The sequence below is a fragment of the Molothrus aeneus genome, chromosome 6 (assembly GCF_037042795.1).
Source record: "Molothrus aeneus isolate 106 chromosome 6, BPBGC_Maene_1.0, whole genome shotgun sequence".
In the NCBI taxonomy this organism is placed as follows: Eukaryota; Metazoa; Chordata; class Aves; order Passeriformes; family Icteridae; genus Molothrus; species Molothrus aeneus.
The window spans coordinates 15,625,007-15,645,828 of NC_089651.1; the positions used below are offsets into that span (position 1 = coordinate 15,625,007).

Genomic DNA, 20,822 nt, shown 5'->3' on the forward strand with positions numbered 1-20,822 from the left:
CCTTCTACCAGGTTTAATTTTTAGCACATGTCTAAACAAAACCAGCTCATCTCTCCCTTACTGGTCTTAGCATGCTTTCATTCCATATCACCTCTTCATTCCTCTTTAACTCAGATTCCATCTACACCAAACCAGAGCAAGAGGCTTGTTCTTTTTCTTTTTTTTTAATAAGAAAGCTCCCATTTGATGAAATTGGTTCAGCTGTCCTGAACAGCCAGCCTTATTTCCACTTTAGGAGCATCTGATTTGGCCCCCTTTGACCTGCTCAGAACGGACATAAACCAGAATTTAAGCACATTCACGCAACCTTCTGAACCGAATGAATTAAATCCTTTTAACATCACATTTACATTAAGTGCATAACTCTCTTCTGCAGGCCAGGGGAGTTGACAAGGGATTGCTTTGAGAACAGCTGGAACAAGTTAAGATCTTACTACCAGCAACCTTTCAAAGCAAGGCAGCTGATTTTGCAGGGAGGCAGATTAGAAGCCCTCACGTTATCTGCCAGCACAGCTCAGCCACAAACATCACAATCAGGGGCTGAACTGCAGCCAGAAACACCTGGGTGCACATTCAGGGGAAGATCCCTATTCCAGCTACTCCTCGTACTGTTGCCTCATTAAAAGAGAGGAGGGCAATTTTAATTTCTAATCATGTTTTCTGAGCCTCCAAATCACTCACAGCTGGCATTGTTCCTATAAACTAAAATGTAAAGAAGCCAGCTTTGACTGAAAGCTGGGATTTTCCATGTCAGCTGTCAGAGGAGTGACAGAAAGGAAAGGCTGCAGTGAGTGACTCCCTGGACAGGTCTTTCTGCAGGTCCAACAAAGGAAAAAGATTAAAGACCATAAATCCACTAGACACATCTTCTACACCAGCTGGCCTCACTTTGGGTCAGACCAGGGGACATTGCTGAGGCTGCACGGACAAATTTTTCACTTTCTCAGCTACAGCTGTTCTTCAGAGTCTGTAAACTAGATTAATCTGTAGAGCTGTCACCAGGCACCTTCACAGATATTAAATTCATTTAATTTTTCAAAAGGATGAAAATGTACCAATGCAGATGGTGAGTCTGCATTTTGGCCTTCTTAAGCAAGGGATATTATCAGGAAAGAAAACTGCTGGAACCCCTTTGAACTGTGCATTCTCTGTGAAGACCACCTTCAGAAGCAAAAGCTGTAGGTGTTTTCCTCTTTCTCTCTCAAAAGACCCACAAAAAACTCCAGCAAACAAAAGCCAAGTTTTACACTCAAAACAAAACATTATATTAAAAAAGCAATATAAACTAGGATTTCCTATGGGCCTAGAGTCTGTACCAGTTTCTCAGAAGTGTAGGAATAACTTCAATGCCAATGAAGTAAATGTTAACAAACCAAAACTATTGCCTTTTAATCTTAATTTGTATTTTTAAAAGTTTAAATATTGTTTAATCTCTTCAATAAGAAGTATGCTAAAGTAGAAAAGGAACTTAAAACAGAAAGCTGGAAAGAGTTTATACTTTCATCATAAAAACACAGCTTTTCCTTCTTTTTTTTATTTGGCGGGAATCAATATTGAAATGAGATTCCTACCAGAAAATAGCTTTTTCAGGCACACCAAATATCCCTTGGTTCAGCAGAATATTTAATCCCCTTGGACCAGGCACTTAGATTTTCTTAGATCATGCTGAGATAACAGCATTCTGCTGTGTTCTGGCACCATAAAATCCTTGCTTATGAAAATAAAAGAAAAATATGGCCTCTCTGGGAACATACATCTCTGCACTACTTTTTTCCATAGTTTAGACATTGTAGTCTCAGAATCAATTTTTACCCTGATATACCACATTCTCTTTATGAGTCATGGCAAAAGCTCTCCCGCACCACTGTTTTACACGGGCCAAGTGTACACAGGGCTCTTCAAAATGATGATGCTTTCACAGCCTTGGCTCAGACTCCAGCTCACGCTGGGCAAGTGCCAGCGAGTAACTGGAGTCAAACCCCCTCCGACAGCACCATCTAGCGAACAAAAAAAAAAAAAAAAAAAGAGAAAATAAACACATGCAAATTTAAACAGTTTTCACTGCATTCTGGAAACGAACAAAAGGCCAATTCTCCCCTAATCTCCCATTACAACTGCATTTAGGTATAGCTTTCATCAAGGCTCTTTGCCTCGTGAAGTGTGGTGACAAGTAAAGAAAGATTCAGCGGCTAATTGTAAGCTTTTTGTCTAAATCTGGAACACCACTTGGAACACATATAAACTTGCCCCTGTTTATTTTTCCAATGCTAAGCTTGTGCTTTTCTTGCTTTTATGAGAAATAGAAGTGTTTTTTAATGCTTTTAAATTATTGATAGCATAACATCTTTTGTTTTGTGCTGCGCTAGGTGATATTTAAAGACAAGCAGCTCCAGAATAAAATAACTTCATATATTTTGATATATTGCAAAATAATGTATTTTTAATATACTACACAAAACTGGTTTTTCCACCCAGTTTTGAACTGAAACCGCCACAACATATAATCTCAACAACTTTTATAGCTTTTTTTCCATGTTATTGTAATATCTTGTATGACTATAATAGTAAAGCATGAAAATTCTTCTTCATGAAAAAGGGCACACAGCTTCTATCTGTAACTTCAATGTGACCAGGCTCCCTGCTTTCAAAAGGACTACCTGCTGAAATTATGTAGGTGCTTCAGATCTTTTACAGGGTCAGAGCCAAATACTTTGGCTATTTGGAGGAACTAGAGCAGTATAGCTATTAATTGTGAATGCTTTTAATAGTCTTGTTTAATTAGTTTTCCAGTCAGGAGGAAGAGATTCTGTTCTTTTCCCACTGCAGATCTTCAGTGCCATGCAACTCCAGTTTCATGGGCTTGAGGTCTCAAACCACAAACTCTACATGACCAAAGTTCCTTCATTCTCAGTTACGCCCAAGCAAAAGCCATCTCCAGGATTCCCATACTCCTGGTAGGTTGCTGGTACTCTCTGCTCCTTTGAGCTCTGTCTCATTTAGTATTATTTTGTCAATCAAACTGCTTGCCTTCCTTTGCTCACCTACAATGACAATTTTACCTACTTGAATTGTCTGGCTCCAAATAAAGATCATTACTGTCAAATAATTAAAAATCCTTCTATAGACACAATAAAGAAATTAATTCCTACTGCAGAGCAGTAGAAAGGGTGCTCTCCTAAGCTTTCATTCCTCCTTACAGCATCATTTGGAAGCTTGCACTCTGTCTCTTCCAGTTTTGTGCCTTAATCCCTACATGCAGTTACACTTGACTGAACTTCCTTCTTTCCATTTTGCAGTTGCTCTTCAACCAGCCCTCCGTGATTAAATCTCCCCCTAAGAACTCACTTCCATCTACTTTTGACAACTTGTAAAAAGTAAACAAAAGTAAAACAACTTCTTTGACTTTAAGGCAGTTGACTACCTTAAAATCTCTTAAGGAACAGGAGAATAGAAAATTTCACAGGGTAGATAGATGCCAACAGGAGTGAGATTCTGACATTTGTGTTTGTGTTTCAAGATGCCACAACCCCTTGGAAAGTCCCACTGAAACTGGATAGAGCAGAGAGCACATTAGCCCATCTACTGCTTTGGATGGATGGCTCCCCATAATCCCCACAGGTTTCATGAAAGTTACCACAGTTAATCCTTTAAGAAAACAGCATCAGCCTCTGCCTATACTGAACAAACAGACAACTTCTCATTTCCCGTGCAACCCATGCCAGCAGGATTTCAATTTTAGAAATTAAACACAGTTTTTCTCACTATGCAGAACAGGAACACTGATACATCATTCACCAATTCCCTTATTGCTTAGAGAGGATGATAACACGGAACAGCAGAAATACACAATACTGGATATGCCACACTCTGTGTGTAACCCTGAATGCTTTGCATGCACCTCACACTGCCAGGTACAGACAACACACACTGAACAAACCAAAACAAGCTCCATGATTTCACAGGGTGGGGGCAGAGAATGAAACCTTGCTAGTTATGTTGTCACTAGAAGTTGTTTCACTGAGACAACACACATGTCAAATATTATGATATATTGCAAAGGTGACTGAGACATCACCAGGAGTTAAATTCATCACAGACATTGGCAGAAGTTATGGATAAAAACCCCTACTAGTTATAGAGTAAAAAAACCCAAAACAAATTAAATCTGTACAAAAGAGAAAATGCCGAACCACAAAAAAAATTGTACCGAATGCAGAAATAAAGGTGTGGATGCTCTTAGCTAGCACTAGTTCTGTTACACCTAGGAGTTCAAATATCTTACTAGTTAAAAATAACATGCAGGAATGAAAGCGCTTAATGCAGATTGACACTAAATTTAATATGCTATATTCTTATTCTTACAGCATTCATATTAGGTATAGAATCTTGGCATATTTCATAGATAAATAGACAAAAATTATTAGCATTTATGGGGGTCTTAAGTGAACTTTTTCATGTGAATAGTGGTAATACACTTAATGATATTACTGAAGCATTGCTACAATACCTGTTTTGAACAAACATTTAAATTGCTCGTTAGCATTTTCTCGATGAAGTGACAGCATTTCCAGCAGTTAAATAATAGTCATTTATTTATAAACAATGGTTATTTATTTATAAAGAAGAAATCAATGATTTAGCAGGGGCTATCCCACTAGTAAGGTACAAAAAATTCATTAAAAGTTTGGATGTTTAAAATCATGCCTCTCCAACCTCAAAACTAAGGCTCTTCAATGAAACCTAGGCTGGCAGGACACAATCACTGCTGAGGCATTTGTTGATACATCTATGCTGCAGCACTGGTGTACTACAACCATGGTGACTGTGTTTTCTCTACTGAAGGGAAAGAGCATAAGAAAGGTAGAGCAAGTTCTTTTAAAGTCAATGGATGTGAGTTTTCCACTTTTGAAACAAAGCTGGATATGACATCAACCAAGTTTTTTTCCCCCATTAGTTTTTTTTCCCCTGCTGTGGCCAGGTGTCTGGCCTTCAGTATGGCTGAAAAAAGTATTAACCCAAGCAAAAGGAGGGATCAAGCTTAATTAGAATAACTGTATGTGTTGGACACACCACAGGGGTCCTCAGTATAGGCCACAGAGGGTACACCACCTCATTTTTGGGTTACCACGACTTTTAGAATTTCTGTAGTTTGCAGATTCATTAGGGAAAAGCAGAAAAGTCTCTTGTCAATTAAACCACAAGGAGCAGTTTGTTTGATATGGTGTTAGCTCAGGAGATCAGAATTTGTACATTGAGAACAAACACACATCCATTAATGTCCATGTACATACCATCCAAAATAATGTCCCTGTAGCAAGAGCTGCATACTGCTCAATTGTAGAAAGCACGCTGAAGATAAGGCATATCAGCACAATAAGGAAGCTGCAAATGAAAAGAAATTAAACAATTAAAATAATGTAATGCAGTGTAATAACCTATGGGGAGAATAGATAATTATGCCATCACAAATCATCTGTTTACAGTGAAACGTCATTGGTATTGGATTATCCCTAACACAGCTGGTAAGTGTTGCATGATCCTGCTTCCTGTGGGATAGTTTATTTCTCTTCAGACACTGAGGTTTGGGGTTGGACATTATCAAATGAAACCATATGGTAAAACTAGTTTTAGCCTACCTCCAAGATTTGCTGTTTCCTGGCCCTTCATGGAAAGGGCATTCCTTGCTCTTTCCTATTTTGAGGACTACTTTGGCTGAATCACCACACAATCCCCAAGCATGTTTCAAATATTTGCCTTTTTGCTGATCCAAAGCCCAGTAAACTGGGGGAAAAAAAACAAACCACAGCTAAGTCAAAGTTAATAGGCTGTGCTATACTGTCTTTTATAATTGATCCCTAAAAGACCCCAAATACATAAAGTCTGACATTTGGCATTTGAAACACAACCTAGGTCTGAATTCACCTAATTCCAAACCCCTGCCATGGGCAGTCACCTCTCCCTAAACTAGGCTGATCAGAGCCCCACACAGGCTGGCCTTGAACACTTCCATGGATAGGGGCTGACACATTTGTCCTTAGGGAGGGGGTCCTGGTTTCCAACATAAGATCTGGGACAGCCAGGGAAACAGCCCAGCTTGTCTGCAACCTCCCAGAAATCCTCTTCCCCCTGTGGGGAGCAAGGCTGCTCAGCCCTGCAGCCTCTGCCTTCAAAGCCCTTCCCTGAGCAGCTTCAGGTGCCCCCATCCCACAGCACTGCTGCTTCCCCTAAAGGATGTACCACCCCTGGGGAAAAAAACCATGTAGCACCCAGACTGGATGCTATCCACTACACACTAGCCATAGGCAGCTTCCACTTCCCAAAGGACTGCGTGCCTCTTTGAAAAATACAACCTGAGCAACCAGCAAGACTGAAAACATCCACTTGTTAAAAACAACGTTAGTTGTTAGGGCTATTTCTCACAATTCTCTTGAGACAAGCAATACCAATCCTTTGTGCTCAACTGAAAGATGCTGCAAAATCCAATAACTAAATCATCCATCCTGTTAGGCATCTCTAAAACAGCTAATCATCTTTTAACTCAAAAAAACCCACCCCAAAACAAAAGAGAATCGACATAATGAATAAAACTGAACTCAAGAGAAGTATTAAACCAGGACATAAGACTGGCATAGCTCAGCTGAAGTCACCCAGAGCCTCTGCCTTTATTCATAGAAGTGAGCACTTCTTTGGGTAAATCTTTTGAAAGACCAAGCACTCAAGAAAACAAAACAGTGTTAAGGCTGACATAGGCTATACCCCCCCAATGATTGCTTCATGATAAAGTGTATGCAAGTCCAAAGCACACACAAAAAATGATGCCAGAATCACAGAATCATTAAGGTTGGAAAAGACCTCAGACCAAGCCTGACCTTTGAGATTATTGAGTCCAGCCTTTGAGACTGCGCTACCAAATAATGGAGATCAAGTTTGTAGCTGATTAGGCTCAAAAATCAAATAGATAATGAAACTATTAGGACAGAGATTATCACATATCAATACAAGTACCCAAATAAAAATATACTTTACCTAAGCAAAATATAAGTATGTGAGTGTTTGATTAATCTCTAGACTCTTTTCATTTTACCCTGTATCTCTGCCTTTGGGCATTCTTAAGCACAAGTAAGCTGTGCAGACAAGGCAGGAGAATCAAAGGTGAGTCAGTCATTCGAAACATAACATAAATGTTCCCTAAGTATCCAGCCCTTCTGTCTGCAATATTCTCACAATTGCTTAAGAGCAATACACATGACAAGGTGAACATAAATGGAGTCAGTTGCACAGAGACAGCTGAGGCTCTCTGGATCTGAAGTCCAGCATACATAGAATTAGCAGTTCAAAGCAAACAATGAGCTGCAAGGGATGGGCAGCACCACTTCACATTTACTATACCCCTTAGTAGCAGTAGACACGTTAGAATGTTTAACTCAGCCAGCACAAGAAACCACAAGGGGGCAACCAAAGCAAAGACTAACCCATTCCTGTCCCTTTCCCAAACAAACACAAACCCCTAATAAGCATTACAGTTGAAAGCTCATGTGCCGAAATGACGGAAGGATAAGCTTAGGGTCAATCGTTTGCCAAATCTCTTTGCTTGTTCCTATTAGAGAAATTGATGGCTGAAGTAAGAATTGCATCAAGTGCCACTCACCCCCACCACCTGCCTACTTTTATGGCTTTTCATGCACATGGACCCATTTCAGTCTTATTATTTTTTTTTCACCCCCAGAGAAGCTCTTACAATTCACTGCAGACTCTTTCCAGGCTGATGCATGAAACACCTTCATAACCACAAATACACATTATGCCAAGCAAAACAAAGATGTTTGGTCAGGTACTGCTGCTTCATGTCTGCTCCTATGGCACAGGAGAGATGACACCCACAAGGTGCCAGCACAGCAGCACAGCTGAGCTACTCACCCTGTTACACTGGCATTGCTATTTGGCTTAGATCAATTGCACATAAGGAAAAGAAGGTGCAAAATTAAGACATTAAACAAACACACATAGTGTTCTCCTCCTGTGGCATGAGCCTACTGTTTGTTGCCTTCCAAAACTCAGCTTTGTTTTTGTTTAGTGGCTCCCTTCTCCACCTCTGAAGTATAAGAAGGGAGAGAGGCACCAATAAAATAGAAGACAGGAAGTTTGGCACTTTTTTCCCTTTTTCTTTTTTGACAGCTATGTCCTCTTTCTTCAGTCAGAAGTGGAACACAGATCCCCAGTTACTGCCTAGGCAGCAGACAAGTCCACAGGAGTTAGTCACAAACAACAGTGGCAGGGACAGACTCTGCCTGAAACTTGAATTTGCTTATGCAAAAATCATCCTGCAGCAATTTAACTGGCCAGCCTCAGAAAAGCAAACATTACAATTTTCATAAAATAACCTTATCACTTTACTGTGATTGCTATTACTACATATTAAAAAAAAAAAAAGGAAAGAAAAACCACTTGTCTTGATACAGATGCTAAATATGTAAACTCTTCATCCAACCAGTAAATATCAGACAAACTAATGGGCAACTAACTCCACTATGGCATAATTTTTTCAATATACATTTTCCCTCCAAAGGAGAGACAGACAGCATTAGGAATTTCTTAAAATCTAGCACTCTTAACAGTCAGACAGGGCTTCATCTCCTGCAAACCACGAGTTTTATCTCCTGAAACCCTTTGCTTGTTTGCCCTCTATGCACAAATGTGACCATCTTCAAGAAAGGAAGCAGAGTGATGAGTTCAGGCTCTCGTCAGCTCTGATCTCTCTCTGTGATTGTGGGGCCAAGCAAGCACCAGAGATGAGGAGATAGCCTGGGAAGTTTTGCATGCTGTCCCTCCCAGGTTACAAAGCAGCATCTACTTGCATGTAGATAAGTCACATCTACTGCATCAGTAGATGCATTCAAAAACTCTCAGCTTAGTGGTTAAGTCATATCTAACAGTGCTATGGCTTTTTTTAAACCAAGAATTGTGCAAGTGGCTGATCATCTCTGTACTGCCTGATGTAAAACCACATCAGCACTGCTAAAGCAGTGTGGACATGACAAAGCAGCAGTTGTTTTCTTTCATGGACTCAGTTTTTGCCAGACCAGTACAAGAGACCTGTGCCCTCTCAGACAGCACTACTTCACTCAGCCAGTTTTCTCTGGTTCTCTTTCCAATTCAGTTTCCCCAGGCAGCTGGTTTCCCATCCCTGGGGGAGCCAGAGCCAGAAGTGGAGCTCTCTGTGTGCGAGAAACAGCACCAGGGTGCAGCACTGCAGTCACACCTGGAGCTCAGGGACATCCCAAGCCTGTAGCTGGACTTGGGATGTGTCTGTGCCACACCAGCCTCTGGAGAGAGCAGCATGAACACAGACACTGCTGTATAGAGAGTTACACAAGGCAGTGCCTGCACAGGTGTGCTCATGTAGGTAAACATCTAATAAAAAAGTTCTGTCTTGCTTCATTGTGTCAGTCAGACAGCTTAGGCAATTTTTTGTCTCTAACAGGTTTGAAAAGCTAGAGCATTTCCACAAAACAATCACTCAGCCGACAAGGGAACATGGCCAGCCAGCATACGTGCTTTACTTAGCAATAGATAGAAAATCTATTAAGAGCTGAAGGTAGATTTAATGCTTTATGACTATTTTAGGATATATTTTGACTTACAGACAGACCTATGGCTTTTTCCCTGACCTCAGAGTCAGCTGCAGGAACCTGACACATTATAGGTAGCTATCAGTACTGTGCAGCTTTCAGCCCTGAGCTGCTGAGTTTTTTCTATATTTAACTTTGATTTTTGAATGTCTTTTTTGTGGCTTGAAACAATGTGTAGAATGATCAAAGGAACAATAAACCACTTACTGAGAGATAACAGTGCTCATTTAGTGAATGTCACAGGTAGGAGAACTGATAAGGGTTTATAAAATATGTCCAGTGATATGACCAGGAACATTTAAAAACACAGTATATGAGACATGCTGGAAGTACTTACTCACCAGATTAATAGTCTCATGTGCATGCAGCTGTTATCATGAAAACCAGCACTAAAATGTGGGTAGATTCCATTCCTTCTTGCAGTGTTTCTTACATACTCACAGTGGGACTCTTTCCATAAACCAGGAAGATGTTGCCATTAGGCTATAAACTGAGCTGGGACCTTAAATACATTTCATAGATGAGAAGGGACATGCAAAGTTCAGCTCAATTTATATCACCTTGAGCTCTAACCATCCAGAAAGACAGACAGTTTTTCCTTGTTCAATGCCACAAGCTGCCTTAAGTCTGATTTTTCTAACCATTTTTATCCATTACAGCTATCAGTCTTGAAGATAGCCAACTACTGGTGCATGCAGCTTATTTTAGCTGGTAACTGCTAGCTAAAAAGCAGTTACCAGCATCTGTGCTTTTTTCTGTTTCACCTAAAGTCAAGGTGCAGTTCATCCTCTCTGTCTACTGGAGAAAACAACTAAAAAAAAAAACTTCTGCAAAAAAAGAAAATGTCTTTAGTATGCTTCTATGTACTTAACATTCTACCTAAGCCCTCTTCTTGAATCTGTCTGCCCTTCTTCTTACACAAATAGATTTTCTTTGAATGCACATACAGTCAGTTACATGCATGATCAGTCATCTACCCTGTAACTCAGGTGTGGTTTTGTTTTGTGGGATTTTGTTAGTTTGTGGATTTTTTACAGACTAATTTTTTTTTTTTTTTTTTTTTGCCATTTAGCGTCTAAGTGTGACACATTTCTTAAGTAAACAATGTAATTTAAAGTTGAACTCCTCTAAGCATAAAGCCTTACAAGAACTGGAAGGATGACATTGAGAATGAGTAACACAAATGAAGTGTGCAGATTGAACTTGGGCAGATTCTTATCTCCATCATCATAATTTGCAAACTATAATGCTCCAGCATATCCAGTTCATGTTAGTTCATTAAAACATATGACAGCATCATTATTTAATCTTTCATCCCCATGGCTTATACCTGCTGACACTTTTCAGACTGTGCACTAAAAGGTCAATGGTGCCAGAAAAGGACATTTTCATGCAGATTTCCAGGTTACAAAGACTGTTTTTGCAATGTGGATTTAGATAGGCAACTTCAGGTAAGAGACACACTGAAGACTCTTTCATTTTTTCATACATTCTGCTGTGTTCCACACCAGCAAAGTAACTCCTTACTTAACTTACATCAGGAAAATCCTCATGAAAAATTTCAACAGCTTTTTACTATTACAAGTCAACATAAATCCCTGACCACCTCTCACACTACCACATAGTCATTTCCAGAGTAAAAACAAGAAAACATTCAGAACTAATCCATATCAAGTAATTTCTTATTGCAGCAAGGCACCAGGTTTTTGTTCTTTCACTCAATGTATTTTGGGATTGCTTGAAGGGAAAAAAAAATCTAAGAAAAGGTAAAAGAAGGGGAACAGGTAGAACTTGTAAAATAAAGGACAGCCAATAATAAGAGCAGAAAGAAGTCTATGAACATAAACAGCATTGCTAGAAATCTAATACAGGATGGCAATTTATTTTATGGGATCATCAAGGTATAGTGTCAAATACAAATACCAACCAGTAATTTAAAGCTGAGAAACCCAGGGATGATTTTTTAAAAAAGAAACAGGATTTCACAAGGCAGAGCAAACTTTAATCTTAATGAAATTCACTCAAGTAAACACCCCATACATGTAGGCCTCATGCTGAACCCTTTAGCCAGTCTGAACTGAATACTTAAAGAACACTAACTCCGTCATGACTATGAGAGCACAGTGCCAGGCTACTGATAGAAAGCTAAATAAGCATTTAATTATCCAGCTGGTGGACACCAGAGGTCCTTCATCACTTATTCAATTAACAAAAAAAAAAAAAATTGTAAGAGAATGGTCTGGCGAAGGTACACAGTTAGAAAGAAGGAGCCCTGTACTCAATTCCTCTTTGCCCATACCTTAAGCCAACTTTAACACTCCTAATTATGCATTAATTTTATTAACTGCAGTAGCTGTTAATGCATTAGCATGAAAAAAAGAGAAAAATCACTGTAGCAAGGAGTTAAGAGACCTGCAACCTACACAAACCATACCCGAAGATGAAGCAAGTTTAAAAAAGAATAAATACATAGAAAGTACTTTAGTGCCAATAATTAAAAAAAAAAAATTAAAAAAAGTAGGGGTTTATGTCTCTGTCCATGCAGGCTCTTTGAATGGTTTTCCTCTCAGGATTTGTCATCCCTTCTTCTGTTTTGTTTTTGAGGCAGGGGAAGGAAGGAGGGGTACAGCCCCTCCCCAGCCTCTCTGTGGCAGGAGGATGCCCAGCAGAAGGGGACGTACACTCACGTTCCTGCAGAGAAGCATGACTCCCTCCAGGAGCTGCCTACAGCAGCTTCCTGCCCAACACACGCTTCCTCTCCGCTATGTCCAACACAGGTCAAGCCTGTTGACAGGTCACTGTTCTCAGCTGTCACTTACCATCAAAAACCCCTCCACAGACAGAGTGCGAATGCTCTGTTTGTCTTAGCTTAGCTCTATCAGATGGAGCTTCCTGTTAATATGTATTTGTTCCAACTCCTAAGGAAAAGTAGAGTTGGTGCTTCCTGAAGGAAACAATGGCATAATTTTTAACCAGCTCCATGACTCCTTGTCAAAGAAATGCTGTCTTCTGGCTCCCATGTAGGAAAACAGATTTATTGCACAAGAAAGATCACATACAATGCAGGGTTGTCTGATACTAGGAAAAACAGGTTAACTATACAGCTAAATAGGCAAGGCTTCTATCACACTTACCTGGCTCTTCTGGGAGGTTAAAGTCTGTAAAAATGATTTAAGTTACGGGCAGTGTACCAAAGCACAAAGCACACAATGAATCAAAAGTCATGTAGGATACAACACCAGAATTATTGCAGGAAAGGCCTGTAAGGGCTTGGCAAAGGGTATGATTGCAGTAGAAATGCAAACCAGACGTCAAGATGCTTCAAGAGGAAAGGTTAACTACTCACAAAAAGCATGTTATTGCATCCTGCTAGGAGGTGTTGGTTCCTTTGAGAACAGCCATGGATTAACAGGAAAAAGATGATAGATACTGAGTAAGAAAGTGGAAAATGAATATGCTACATCTAAAAGAAGTGCATGACCAAGAGATGCGAACCACTGGACTGCAGAACATTTATCAGCCCTCCCCAGATAGTTCACAATAAGCTTCCAATGTGCTCATCATTAATATGAAACCCCAACAAAGGAACACAACAACCACGGAAGGGGTGAGTTCACATGTGCAGTAAGGGCATCGACCAACACTAGACATCAAGAGAGTTTTGCAGTTTTCTTTACATCAGGCTTAATAAGAGGAAATGTGTCATTTTTCATCAGCCAGTTCTTCTGGAGACATGTTCTTTTAACAGAGGAGAAGAAAAATGTTCTAGAAACTGAGTGCCACAATACAAGTAAAACTTGCTTTGTAGTTGGAGTTGTATACAGTTGGTCTGAGCACTCACTACACCACTATCCCACTTTTCTTGTGACAGTGGATTTAAAGCAGCAGAGTTTAAATTATTTACTATCCAAACACTAAAAGAAAATTACTACAAGTTCTTGGACTATAAAACACAGCTTCTGAAAAACTGACAAAACTAGACTATTCCTCTGCTTTGCTGTTGTCAAACCTAAATGAAATAAATCTTTCTAAATAAAATACTCTTTTTTAAAAATAAATAATTTTAATAATTGCTTTCCTTAAATACATAGTATTTCTTTAAACAAGTAACAATATTTACTTCCAATTGTTTCTCTTGTTTGGGCTGGCTGAACACTATTTTCTGGCTTCATCTGACAAAGCAATTCAAGAGTTCTATGTACTACCTGGTTTTTTGGTTGTTGGTTTGGTTTTTTTCCCCCTTTTTTTTTATTTTCAGCCCAGTAGCACTGCTACAAAATCACTTTGCCTCCCCCATTAAAGATCAGAGAACATTAATCACGACTTCTAGAGCACATGCATCTCATAATGCTGCAGAAAACTGGACTTGGTCAGCTTTTCAGCTCACAGACATCTTCCTTTGGGAGCAGCTTCTGGACACTGCAGGTAGCCAAGTAAGTATCCTGCCCCAAAGAAGCAAAACAAGGCAGAAGAAAGGAAACATTGCCTCCACACCAAAGGAGAAAAGCACTACGCCACAATCCTGTACAGCTGATGTAGCAGTGCACAAAAAGTTGGAGGCTAATTGTATGGTAAGTGAATAAGGGCTGTGGTTTTAAACGTCCCATAAAGAAATACCCACATTTCTAGCTCTCTAAAAACCTTCTCCAGAAGCAATATTGATATTTTTGACAGCATCCTTAGTTCTTCAATTGTGAAACAGTGAAAGGGACTAAAAATCAACAGACAGCTAAATATACAAATGGGGAAGAAGCAATCGTACCTTGACCTGGACAGATACTTAATGTGCTTTATTGCAAATGCCACAAAAGTGATATCAGACCTGAGCAACTGGCCTACCTCCTCACCTGATCCCCCCCAAATGACTTTTCAAGCTCCTTTCTGCTAAAACCAGTGTGCCTGAAAGGCACTTTCACCAGTGCTGGCAAGTAAGATGAAGACTGTGAGAAAGATCTGAAGCTGGGATAAGTGCTCTCACCAGGGTTTCCATTATGACCCTCTGCTTTAATTATTTAAAGGTATAGCTGACAGATGCTTTCACAGAAATCAGCCTTGTCATCATCCTTTGAGCTTCTCCACACTCAGCTCTCAGCTGCACTTCTCTAGAGGCACTGGGGGCAGAAACACAGCACCCTTCATGTGTTACAGCCCAGAAACAAGGAAGAGAAACTGCATGACAGGTTAAGATTGCTAAGGTGAAAGCAAAGGAACTCAGCAAACAGAGGTTATTTCCATTTCCAGGGGACAGAAGGTATTTGCTGAGGAGAAGACGTGACGTCTAAAAGCTACAGCAACTTGACTTCTCAGTTTGCTATAAGCATGATGGAAAGTTCAAGTGTCCCTGGAAGAAAAGAATCAAGAAGGTCTAGAAAGCCACAGGCAGCTTTTAATTTATGGTGAGAGAGCCTTTCTGTAAATACAAAAATCTCTATCAATACATGCCATGGAATACAGGAATGCTCAGTACTCCATTTCCTCAAAAAAGACTATACAGATTAAATTTTCAAAGTGAAATCCACACTGTGCTTAAAGAGCTTTAGCTTTCTGCCCTCAGCACACAATAGACAGTTTTTCAGGCTGAAAATTATGAGGATAATTATTTCTATTATTCCAATAGTCAAGCTGGCTGTTAGTGGAAATTCTAATTGTCTATCACAAGCCTAAAAATATTCTGCTGTATCATTTGAACTCACCTGCCCTGAATTAAACAAGGTAACATTAAGAGAAAATGGCTCAAGAAAGTTATAATCTGTTCTGAGGCCTGTATCCAAGAGGCATTTCAAGGTGGTTTAGAGTCCAAAATGCTTATGTTTCAAAATGGGACTTCAAACTTGAACACTCAATGAGCAAAGAAGTTCCTTTGGAAGAGAAGTTAAGATGAAGTAATAAAAGATGTTAGATGCTTCAAACCTTACAGGAAGGGCTCTTAATCAGGAATACAGTGACTCTATGTAACATGAAAAAAAAAAAGTAATCAACTACTAATTGGACAACCAACTCTGCTGTGAGTAACAGCCCCCAGCTGCCACATATGCACTTTACTTTTCACCTGCCCACACACTTCCAACTCTAAAAGCCAGGACGCATTCTGGGAATTCTAAACATTTCTGGGAATAGTCTTTTGATGCTGCAGGAAAAAGAAACCCTATTTATCTTGTAGTGAAATCTCAGATTCCGCCAGGTAACCTGCAGAACAAAGACGTATCAAAACTCATTGGTGAAAAAGACCTGAGAGATGGTAACATCTTGTGGCACACCTGAAGGCCACAGCCTTGGGAGGGGAAAGCTGCCATAGTACCATAATTCTGATATGTCACTGCAGGGCAGCATGAGGAAGCAAAAGCCCTGTGCCCGAGAGCACACCCAGTGTGTTATTCCAGTGTTAATACAGATGTAAAATCATTTATATTACAGCTTTTACTGGGGCATTCAAACTATACCTAGCAAGTCCTTGCTAACAACATGCAAGACATTTCTGAAAACAGTGGTAGAAGTCAGAAAGAGGCAAAACAATTGTTTTGCACATTGACTTGAATAATAAATGAAATTCCAGTTAATTGTTAACATTGCAAGGCCCAACATTACATGTAAAAAGCTTGAATATTAAGTAGTTTCAATTGCATAGAGGAAAGCATGCAGTATATAATTAAGATATCAAAACTACTAAATTACACAAATTTTGGACTCACAAGAATTCCAGAATCCTATCTCCTTTAGGCTTTATGAATAGCAGAAAAATTTAAGGCATTAAACCATAATACATATATTTTCTGTATATATCCCTTCCTAAAGTGCCAATATTTCCGTGTGTATATTTAGTTTTCTATGTGGCGCTGTACAATAACTAATAATAAACATAAATTTTTAACACATAAAGCTGAGTACAAGGAAGCAAGACTTGATGAAAAGCAGACCTGGAAGGGTTCTCTTCTGGAAGTCATCATTTCATGGGTAAACTACCAGGAAATATCAAACGATGACTTTCTGTCGAAGTTCAGTGCCCTTGAGATTAAGCTGCCATTTCAAGTGTATGTTTCGAATGTGCCTAAAATGCATTGATATGATCTGCCAACATATTCATATCCATCCCAGTAACACATGACCTCATGGCAAAATTATGCTCCAAGATACTACTCTTGGCCCTGAACCACCAGTCATTTTAAAGGAGTATTGACAACAATTCCAGCAGTATCCAAAACCCTAAGGGAACCACGGGGTCAAGTTCAGGCACCTCTGTGGCACTGCACTAATGTATGTCATTCCACACACAGAGCTGGCTGCCAACCATGATGTTCAATAAGAAACTCTCTGGTAGTCATTTTTTTCTTGGGGTCTACTAACTCCAGCAGCTGACTTTTCAGCCATGGGAATTCATTGTTTAGAATCCTGTAGATTCTGGTAGCACTGCACAGAGAGAGAAAATGCAGAGCTCAAAGATGCAGAGAGAAACCACCATAGAATCACCCACCAAAAATACTGATTTCTGCTTTGCTTTTTAAAAAACAAGGATTTCCATAGTTATAACAAAGGCAGCCTAAAATTTTGAAGGCACTTCTGACAGTGCATCATAATTAAACCATTACACTTCCCATGCATCAAATCATCCATAAAATCCTTCAATGTAAGGAACAGATTTGCAGGTGTGTTCTTCATCCAGGAACACAGCCATTATTCTTATGAATAATTTTTAACTTAAAGCACTGATCCCTTTTGAACATGTAGTTCAAGTTACAGATACTAATTGTTTCTGACCAATCAATCCCTAGCAAATTTATTAACTACAAAGTTAGTCAAGTGGAAGATTCAGGATCCCTATTCTATGCTAACTGAAAAATTTCACAATAACTAAAAACAGGCAAAAATTGTGATATGGAGGACACACTAGTCACCTTGCAAGTCACAAGACAAATGAAAGAAATTACAAAAGATAAAAGTAGTTTACCTCCCTTTTGAAGCTGCAACTTTAAAGAAATATTTACTTCTTATTTCCAAATTATTCTAGAAACAAGCTTGCACAGATTAAAACACAACTTCATTTTTATTAGAATTGTTTTTCAGAGCAGGCTAAGTCCTATGGAGTTCAGAATTTCAGGCCTGACCATTAAGACTTTTTATTAAAAAAAAAAAAAGTCCTCAGGACTGATTTGAGACAGAGGGGGTCAGAGGGGTCATTCTGTCTGTTTATCAGTGTTAAAACCCTATCTGCAATGATCAATATTGTTTTTAAAGATGCAAAGCACTGAGGAACACCAAAGTCATCAGTGGAGCACAAGGCTGAAGGACACAGTTTGATTAGAGCCATTATTGAAATGGCACCTGTGCCATTGGAGAATGCTTTTCTCTGCAGTTTCACCTTCGTCAGTACAAACAAAAGCATTGTTCTACTTGGAAAGCCTTTGGCAGCAGAATGGGGAAAATAACAAATTATCTCTAATGCGCATAGCACATAACATTTGTTTCATAATCTGATGGAGCAAATTAATTTCTTGACCAGCTGACAGGATATGCTTAATTAAAAGGGGAAAAAAAAAATGTGTGGAAGGGAGCTTTCTTAATCTTTGTACTCTTTTTTTCATTCTCCAAGGAATTGCTGTGCAGATTCCTGCTCCACACAGTCTGTGTGTGATTTTCACCTGGAACAACCCTGGACGTCAAACCCAGAATCAGTGAAATCCTCTTGCTATTATGTTTCTTAGATATTGTTTGTATTTTTTAATGTTTCTTAGAAAATACAGTAGATGGTGACACACATTTTAACTATCTGCTGCCCAAAAGGCCACAACCATTAAAAAAAAAAAAAAATAAGGAAAAAAGTAAATAGCAAGGTGTCTTTCCCATAAAACAATCACTTTTTGAAGAGGTAGTTAGCACTACTGGCCTCAACTAAAATTTTAAAAATGGATCTAAGGACAGCTAATTTATAAGCCAAATATTTTCCAGATTTCCTTTTATATACTGTTTCTTACTGCTCAACAAATACCAAAGTGAAGGCATGCTACTCTGAGATATCCTAATCAACTCTTAATTGGGAAGAAGGATGCAACTTCCCATCATCCATCTCTGACACAGACTTCTGGGAGAACAGTATTTTTAATTAAAAAATTATTAATTTTAGTATGACTCTGGCTCCAGAGCTACATTTGAGTTCTGAAAAATCTGGTATTGCAGATCCATAAAAAGTGGGGCACACCAGCAAAAACAATATTTGTGATTAAGCACTGAACTACCTTATAATATAGACTTCAAGACAAAAATTAAAACCAAAAGAAACCAACCAAAAAAACCCACAATTATCCTGAACAGCGAGAAGCTTCTTCATCTGAAACAACAATCCCTGAACTTTTACAAGTGATCTATGGAGCTTTTGTTCTTTACTCAAGTTGGCAGACATGTTTCTCATTCACCTCAGCCACTTAAGCATAAGTTAAAATAATATTATCACATCTACAATAGACAGCTCCACAAACAGGCTCCTTTTTAACCAACTAAAATTCCCTGTTTGAAAGATTTTGTTGGGTTTTTTTCCCTGAGAATGACTCCTTTACTCAAAAGTAAATTGTCAAACAAATTGCTGCTGCTCCCTACCACGGTTAAGACACAGGAGCCCAGGAACAACCTGGGGATGGAAACTGCCTCAAGTCAAGCATTCATCAGAGTCAGGGGAGAAAAAAGATTCACTGGAGAAGGAAATGATGGATGATGTCTGGAGAGAAACAGGTGTGGGAGAATCGAGGCTCCTGAGGGAAGACTCCAGCAGGTGGCCCCAAAGCAACAGCACAGCTCAGCACAGCGAGTTCCATTCCCAGGAGCTTTCCCAGCAAAGGCAGCCACAACTCCAACTCCAGTTAGGTCTGCTGGTACTGATGCATTTGAGAATGCACGGTTGTTTTATTAAAGTGAGTAAAAGGTTTATTTAATTTTGTTAGTTAGTTAAGAACATAAACCAATACACAAAACTAAATCTGCTCAGAAGTTGTGATCCCTTAAATAGACATTTATTTATTTAAAGTTAAATTTTTCCAAGGACAATGTTTGTATATTTTATGGTTACAGAGCTGAACAGCTTTTCAAAAGCTTCTTCCATTGTGATTAAAAAAATTTCAAATCATTGTAGAAAGTATTTTAGGCAGACATTTCCAGTGTATTTTAGGAAGACATTTCCCATTAAAAGAAGGTCAGAACGAGGGTAAAGCACATATTTCATTACATGTCATTACTCACACACTTCCAAAATTAGTTGTCTCAAAGCCCTGTTACGAAACTTAGGTATGGTTTCCCATATAAGAACATTTAAAAAGCACATGCTCAAAAAGCAACACATTCAGGCTAAAAACTACTGCATTCTGAAATGGCACTTTCAGGTCTCACATGCAAGTGTCTGGCCTAAATCTGTCCCTTCAGAAAATGTTTAACGAATCACAGCTGAAAAATCAAAGTGGCCTTCCTTCATATGCAGGAGGCATGCTTGGACCCAAGGAGGTGGGCTGATTATTGAACTTGCTGAATCGTGAACTTGCTGTCTAACTTAATAAAGAGATAAAAATAAAAAAATGAAAAGTTAGTCTTATTTAAGTGTGACAACAGGATAAAGACGATCAGATCACAGAAGCGTAGAATTGTTGGAGTTGAAAGGGACCTTAAAGATCATCCAGTTCCAACGCCCCTGCCATAGGCAGGGTCACCTTCCACTAGACCAGGCTGCTCAGAGCCCCACCCATCCAACCTTGCCTTGAGCACTGCCAGGGATGGGACATCCATAACTTCCCTGGGAACAACTTTTAAAGAAATTCAGTTCTCCTAGTTCTCTTAATTTCAGAATCCTAGTTCTCTTAATCTGCTTTTTCTTTAAATTCCACCACCTTCTTATTCACCAGTTAAGAGCTTGTCATGCATAAAGTCTGAGACTTCAAAAATATGTTATGAACCAAGAAATTAAAGTTCTGCATAACTTCTACCCCAGTATTCTTTCTGATCTCACATAGTTCCTTCCCTTGCTCTTCCAGAATGACCTTTACTGAAGGCATACTGCATGCTATGTATTGCAAGTCTGCAGTCACAGAGCACATGCTTTGGTCATGCTTTAACACTGAAAAAGAAAAAAGAAAAGTGGATGCCAGCTCCTTAGTACCTCCTAAGTGCATTTCCACTCGTAAGTAAATTTCCACTGCAGTGACCCATGGAGCAATTATTGTC

At 39.2% G+C, this 20,822-nt stretch overlaps 1 protein-coding gene across 1 annotated transcript in view; it reads right to left on the bottom strand.

Annotated features, from left to right (window-relative positions):
* KCNQ1 (potassium voltage-gated channel subfamily Q member 1) overlaps positions 1-20,822 on the bottom strand; it is a 328,778-nt gene that overhangs the window by 282,264 nt on the left and 25,692 nt on the right. The window contains exon 2 of the mRNA XM_066552168.1: positions 5,292-5,382. Coding sequence (XP_066408265.1) covers positions 5,292-5,382 — 91 coding nt within the window. The remainder of the gene's footprint in view (positions 1-5,291; positions 5,383-20,822) is intronic.